This window comes from Macrotis lagotis, chromosome 5, assembly GCF_037893015.1.
Source record: "Macrotis lagotis isolate mMagLag1 chromosome 5, bilby.v1.9.chrom.fasta, whole genome shotgun sequence".
Lineage (NCBI taxonomy): Eukaryota > Metazoa > Chordata > Mammalia > Peramelemorphia > Peramelidae > Macrotis > Macrotis lagotis.
In genome coordinates this window covers 6,430,661-6,437,910 of record NC_133662.1, presented here as the reverse complement: position 1 = coordinate 6,437,910, position 7,250 = coordinate 6,430,661, and the positions used below count along the sequence as shown (strand labels likewise).

At 40.3% G+C, this 7,250-nt stretch overlaps 1 protein-coding gene across 3 annotated transcripts; it reads right to left on the bottom strand.

Moving 5' to 3' along the window:
• Positions 1 to 1,487: 1,487 nt before the first annotated feature.
• LOC141523417 (HLA class II histocompatibility antigen, DM alpha chain) lies at positions 1,488 to 5,102 on the bottom strand. Of its 3 annotated transcripts, none has more exons than XM_074236601.1 (5): positions 4,923 to 5,102; positions 3,986 to 4,273; positions 3,143 to 3,262; positions 2,779 to 2,913; positions 1,488 to 1,903 (listed from the first exon to the last, which is right to left on the bottom strand). In XM_074236601.1, the coding sequence occupies exons 1-5, from the start codon at positions 5,011 to 5,013 to the stop codon at positions 1,899 to 1,901; spliced, it is 639 nt and encodes a 212-aa protein (XP_074092702.1). In that variant the 5' UTR covers positions 5,014 to 5,102; the 3' UTR covers positions 1,488 to 1,898. The 3 variants fall into 3 exon arrangements, with proteins under 3 accessions (XP_074092702.1, XP_074092700.1, XP_074092701.1); XM_074236599.1 differs by having other exon boundaries at positions 1,521 to 1,903; positions 3,143 to 3,421; positions 4,923 to 5,100; XM_074236600.1 differs by having other exon boundaries at positions 1,530 to 1,903; positions 3,143 to 3,421; positions 3,986 to 4,270; positions 4,923 to 5,099.
• Positions 5,103 to 7,250: the final 2,148 nt, after the last annotated feature.

The following is a 7,250-nucleotide window of genomic DNA, read 5'->3' as shown; positions in this document are numbered from 1 at the left end:
CAGACAGACATGCACATTCTCTCAGAGTGACCAGAGATATCCACTGGGGATTAGAAGTATGATGCATGTTGCTACTTGAGGCTCTAAGGCTGATTTTTATTTGGACCTCACCCAAACACCAGAAACATTCATTTTCATCTTGTGTCAATTAGGCTGCTGAAAGAGATGGTGAAGCCAAGACTGAGTCTGGAGCATCACTCTTTATGATTAATTGGGGTGGTATTCATCATAGCAACTATAGTGGTAGCAGAAAATGAACAGGTAGTGAGAGAAGGGAGCCCAGAAAGGTAAGTGAAGCAAGAACTTCCCTATTGCAATCCTTGAGCAGATAGAAACTAAAGCAGTCCTCCCAAGTCCTGAAAATAGTGAGCAAACCCCAAGTTCAAATGTTTTATAACTGGGAGAGCTAGCAAAAGGGCCCCTAGAGATACAAAAGCAAAATTCAGCTGTCACTCAGGGGTTGTCTCAAGGGCAGGGATGTAGCCATCACCATGAGCTGCCATGAGTAACTGCAGAGATTCAACCTCTCTGTAGAGATTCAACCTCTCTGAGTTCAGAGCCAAAAATCTGCATAACAGGTTGCTAAGGGATGTGGAGTTGAGATTTGACTGAAGAAATAGGGAGTCACTGAAAATTCTTAAAAAGGGGGAGTCACATTTGATCAGAATTTTAAGATTAATCAATGGATTCTAGAAAAATTTGAGAAGAGAGAGAATGAAAACAGGTAGAACAATTAGGAGGCTATAGTCACAATTCTGTTATTTTCTTTTTTTCTTTTAGGTTTTTTTTTTGCAAGGCAAACGGGGTTAAGTGGCTTGACCAAGGCCACACAGCTAGGCAATTATTAAGTGTCTGAGACCAGATTTGAACCCAGGCACTCCTGACTCCAAGGCCGGTGCTTTATCCACTACGCCACCTAGCTGCCCCAATTCTGTTATTTTCTAATAATTCTATCATCCTCTGGTGGTAGCAGTGCAGACAAAAGGAGTGAAGTTTCAAAGGAAGAAAAAAATGGGGTTTGGTAAGAGGTTTCCCATAAGCAGGTGTGCATTCTATTCACTCTATCCCCTAATTGTCCTATATATATATATACATATACATATACACATGGTATGTGTATATATAGATGATACTGGCTCATAAGAGTCCATTGTTAAATTTTCAACCTGAGCATTTTCCTTGAAAAATGCTGCCAATTGAAGTTGGTTTTATTGTTTTGTTGATGGTCTAGCCTTTAACAAATGATGGATAGTAATAACACAAATTATTTAACAATACATTTAATGCAAACTAATTATGCAAATAACACAAAAATGTGTCATGTATTTTTCTGTCCAGAAAATCTATAGTAAACATTTATTATCATATCATTGGCTATAAATATTGAAGGAATGAGTCACATGATTCTAAGGTTTCCCATGTGGAATACCAAGAAAACAAAGAAAACATTAAATAGAAATGAGATGGAAATTGAAGAAAAAAAATTCTTTTGGGGAAAAGTTAAATCCCAGAAAAGAGACCCCAAGTTTTCTTGCATAAATGATAAACTATACCTGAATAGGAATCCCCTCCACTGAAAGTCCCCAGGAATGAGGGAGTCACTACTTGCTAAGGCATCCCATGGTATTTTGGGATAGCTCTAGTTATGAAGAAGTATTTTCTGAAAGCTGATATGTATACATTCAACCTGAAGTGGCTTGGGAAAAGTCAAGTGGAGAGGTACAATAGCAAACATTATTTCCATTTTGAAAAGACTACATCAGACATTAAGAAACAACCTTTATTGTCACATATAGGGAAGAAGGTACAATGGGGAAACCTCCTTTCCAGCTTCCAGATGCCTTCTGAAGAGGTGGTTGCAACAGAATTGAAGAAATTCAGGCTCAGGCACCAACAATTTAGTCTGAAGAGGGAATGGGTTATTAGTTGAGGAGATCTTTCCCTTACCTAAAACTCCTATTCATTGTTTTTATCACACCTCAGGTCAGTTTCAGATAGCATTTTTTTCTGCTTAAAAAGCACATTTTCAATAAAACTTTCCCCTACAACTGCCCCAGTCATATTCTCCATATTATGTCCCTTATTCTTCCACAAAACACAAATCCTCCAAGTCACCTAGATATGTTGATTCATTTTATATATATATATAATATATATATATATGTATGCATATGCACATATTTATTGTGTTGTATGTAATATACACATATATAAATATGTGTATATGTGTATATATTTGTTATTGTTTGTATATTTATTTTGTGTCTGACTCTTCATGACCCTATTCAGGGTTTTCTTTGCAAAAAATGGTTTGCCATTTCTTCAGCAGGTCATTTTACAGATAAAGTAACTGAGGCAAACAGGGTTATGTGATTTGCCCTGGATCACATAGCTAGTGACTGAGTCTTTCTGACTCCAGGCCTTGCATTCTATTCACTCTATCCCCTAATTGTCATATTATATGTATATATATATATATATACATATTTATGTTATATATTTATATATTTATGTTGACTTTGTGTTCATATAATAGATGAGATTATGACTTCTCAACTAAAATGTAAACTCCCTAAAGGCAGGAATAGCATTTGTTTTTTCTGTTTCCTCACTTAACACCTAACATACAACCCAATATCTTTTGTATGACCTTTGACTAATACCATAAGTTGTCCCTTCCTCAAAGGGCAATTCTGTTCCTCCTATACCTCTGGATCTCACTCCTTACTTCCTTAAGTTCACTCCACCCTCTCTCCAGTTATCCCCCTGTCTTCTTACCTGCACCACTTGCACATGGTTTTTGGAAGCAGATGATGAGGGCAGCACCCACTATGATGCCAACAATGCCCAGGCCAAAGGCAATACCACACAGTATGTTTTCCAACAATGCAGAAGGTATTGGATTCTGAGGCACTAGAAACAAAGAAAGGGAAGTGTCAGCTTTCAAGTCCAGGGCAGAAGAGGGGTGCCCTAGGGAATAGATCTAGGAAGGAAAGGCTAAAGGAGAAACTGAGGTTCTGAAGACTATGTTGGAATTCAAGGCAAGAAAGAAAAGGACAGGAGGCTTCTCCTCTCTAGACATGCATATGTCATTTCTCCCCTTCCCCCAGGGTCTCCAAGCACCCAGGAAGGAAGACCTTACCCCAGAATGCTATAGTACTGAAGAGGTCACCATCCCGTTCCACAACGCAAGTAAAGATATCCGAAGATGTAGGTGTGAAGTTCAGGTAAGAGAAGGCCTGGAAGCCAAGTCCATCTATAGCTGAGAGAAAAATGGGGCTGTTGCTTTCTATAGGGACTCCATTGTGCTGCCATTTCACATATACTTGAGGTGGGAAGAGGTTACTAACAAAGCAGATGAGAGTGTTGGGCTTTCCAAACTCCAGGGGCTCCAGAGTGAAAACTTCAGCCACAGGGTTTCCTAGAGGAAGGTGGTATAAAGAACAAGCATGAGGATGATAATGGAAGGAGAATTGGTCTAGGATGTTAGAGTGAGGAAAACAATAGAGGAAAAGTGGGCTTTAGGAGCTGAAAGTAAGGTTAGGAGCTTGAGCAAGAAGAAGGCTTTCAACAAAGGAGCAATTCTGACCATTTCAAAACTAGATTTGGATTATTGTTATTAATAATAGCAATAATAATAAAAACAGTTTGCATTTATCTAGCAAAATGCTTTACAAATATTATCTCATTTGATCCTCACAATAACCTTAGGAAAATGATACAAGCAGAGATGAAGTGACTTGCCCAAGGTCATGCAACTAAGTGTTTGGATTATGGTGATCCCAACCATGGGAGTGAAGGTGAGGTAGACCCTGCCATTTACTTTCTTTGTTGTCCCCAGGTCTAAGTACAGTGTCCTCCCACCTTCAAATTGGGCTCTGTACATAGGATAAGGCTGATAGCAAAATCAGAATCAGGGTTGGAGAGTTGGGAAGGAGGGTGGGGATTTAGGGGAGGGGAGAAAAGAATCATGTTGACCCCTGACCTCTAGACTCAGGGATATGGCCTTGACAAGCTTGGCTGAATGCATTTTGCAGATTCTGGCAGAGATTTTTTTCAGCATCTATGGCCTGGACATCTCCCTCATCACTGGCCCAAGCAGCAAACTCGGGGAGTCGGGGCACCCGGGAGTTACTGGGGAAGTCAAAGGAGAAGAGCTGGTCCCCATTGAAGCTCTCAGACAGACCCACAAAGGGTTCCGCATTCTGGCAGAATATCGTGTGAGAGAATGTGTAGTTCTGCAGGCTGTTCTCTAGTAATGATGTAAATTCTGCTGGAAAGATGGATTGGAGATATCAGTCAAACAAAGATCAGTCCCTCTTTCCCTCCCTGTCCTTTGTCACACCCAACCTTTGATCTATTGTCCACAGCACCTGCTCCAAAGAAATGTCATGCTGGTGACAGCCAGCCATTGTGATTTAGGGCATCTCCCTATCAAGGATAAGAGGAATTCACGGTAGTTCTTCTCCCATCTACTTATAAAAGGGTTCTAAATCCCTCCTCCCTATCTGTTATATGGTACAGAGTCAAATCTCTGACCCTTCCAGGGCAGATTAGAAACAGAGGAAGAAGTTTCAATGATCCCCCTAAATCACAAGTAATCCACATTGCATAGGTAAATTCTTTCCTAGATGTTTAGAACTAAATGTGACCTTAGGATCATCCAGTCCCATTCCTTGATCTATAAACTCTACCTCTCTATCACTCCCAAAGGTCTACTTCCCTAAATTTTAACAATATGGGAGAAGTAGCCTCTAAAGTTAAGGTGGGGGCGGGGAGTGACTAGGAGATGTAGGAGAAAGAGAAGTGGATCACCCTAAATAGGAAGGCACAGTCCTCTCCTTTCCCCATATATTAGAAAGACTTTTTTGATATTTAGTTCCCACTACATATGCAACCTCAGTGGGATGCCCACATCTTACCTGGAGTGTCTCCCAAGGACAGGGACAAAAGCAATGAGGAGTGAAGTTGCAGTAGTAACAGTGTAGCTCCCAGGCTTTGCTCAGGTCCCATATCTGGCTCTTTATTCTACAATCTGGGCTCCAAGTCCTACCCCTAGCCTAGTTAATTTCCTTCCACACCGCCAAACTTCCCCCTGAGGGTTTAGAACTGCCCACACTGTCCTCTAATCATTGTCCTTGCTATTGGGGATGAGCCAATCATTGCAATACTATGTGATTGCATCACCAGTTACTTGGACAAGTCCCTCAACTCAGAGGACACAACAGGTCTTGGCTCTTTTGAGAGATTAGAGGACAGAGGAAGAACTCATAACACTTAGTGGGGAGCCCTATCTGTTGTTAGGACAACATCAACCTGGGTAGATTGCATTCCTCTGACCCAGGTGGACCTCTTGACCTAGTTGTTTTCAAGTCACCATATTAAGTGATAGAACAAATTAAGCAGTTTAAGACTAGACTTGGTGATTAGGAAGACCTGACTTTGAATCCTGCCTCAAATATTTACTAGCTGTGTGACTGGGGCCAGTCACTTTGTCTGCCTCAGTTTCCTCATCTCTAAGGTAGGACAATAATAGAGCCTACTTTATTGTGAGAATCAAATCTATCAATCAATAAACATTAACGAATGTCTACCATGTGCTAGGCTCTATACTAAGCACTGAGGAGACAGAGACAATGAAATAAATCAAAAGAGATGATTGAGATCAATAAATCACTGTCCAGTTTTCACAGTGGGACAAAAACTTTAGCTAGTCTTATTCTATCTAAAGGTTAAATGGATTTTAATAGGCTGGCTGGAGAATTCAGTCCCTGAAGTCAAAAGACATGCACAGATGGATTATTTTGTCAATTGCCAAATAGTTGGCGTTTTTAGAATGAACTTTTAAAACATGACCCACTTGTCACCTAGACATTCTGCAAATGGTTTTTACTTGGACATGTGGTATCTATATGTCCAGCACAAAGAGAAACAAGAAAAATTTGCATCCCTAGGGAAAATGAACCAAAAAGGAATTCCTTTGATTTAAATATTATTCCAACTTTCCTTGGCAAAGTCCCTGGAAGCAGAAAGATCAGCATGCCTCCATAGTAAGTTTCAAATCCCAATTTCATGCACACACACACACACACACACACACACACACACACCTAGTCAATACAGGATAATATTATTTTCTAGGAACTCTATGGATGCAGCCCATCCCTATGTTCTCAGTAAAGGCATTTGAGATGGTAAATATTGGGGGCTTGTGCTGGTCAGGGAAGTAATTCTTTGAGGTCCCTGACGTCTTCCTTAATGCCTTAATTTACCCTAAAATTCAGCAAAGTTCATCTTGTCTTCACCCCATCACACACATCTGTGTATCATTCTAAGGAGTATCCAATAGAAATCATGTAAATGCAATAAGGATTTTGATACCTTTGTGCAAAAGTAAGTAGAGAGTCTTTCCAGCCTCTCTGGCAGAACAATGATCAAGTATCCTCCACAGGTAAAGAACAGAATCTACCTGCACCCTTGGTCCCAGCAGACCCCTTAGTATTCCTACCCTCTCCCCTATCTACTGACTCCTTCCCTAGTGATACAAACCTTTCTATGTGTTTCCAGGTGGAAGAGACAGGAAGTCCTGAATTCAAATTAGGCTTTCAATACTTACTAGCTATGTGACCCTGGGTAAGTTACTTAAATTCTGTCTCAGTTTTCTCAGTTATAAAATAGGAACAATAATAACACCTACTTCATAGAGTTTTTGTGAGGATCAGTTGAGAAGCAGCTTTTTCAGAACCCTCCTTCTGATATAAGAATGCCTCTCCAAATTCTATTTTGGAAGTCCAGGTTTCTAGTCAAGGCCCCATACATGCATGTGTAAATTCAGCAGGTTTAGAGAAATTTAATAAATGTGAATGTTAACCTAATTTTATTTGTTCTTTCTTGAGATCAAACTCTGGAGGCTAACATTTGTCCCTTATTAGAACAAACTTTGGAGGTTAACACCATTTTTAGTTTAACTCTTTATTAAGGTCAAATTCATGGAGGGCATCAGTATCCACTTAATTCTCTGTAGCATGCAGCACAGCTGCCAAACCCTGGCAAACCTTTTAAGCAGAGAATAAATGAGTGATCTCAAACCGTTGGTGAGTTAGGAGGGTGTCTACCCCAAATAGGTAAGACTTCCCCAAGCAAACTGGGTGGATGAGAACAATTGTTACAACAGCCATGAGGGTGGCTGAAGCAGACACTGTGGAGCACTTAGAGCTTGGTTAGACATCTAAGACACCTAAGTCATCCAC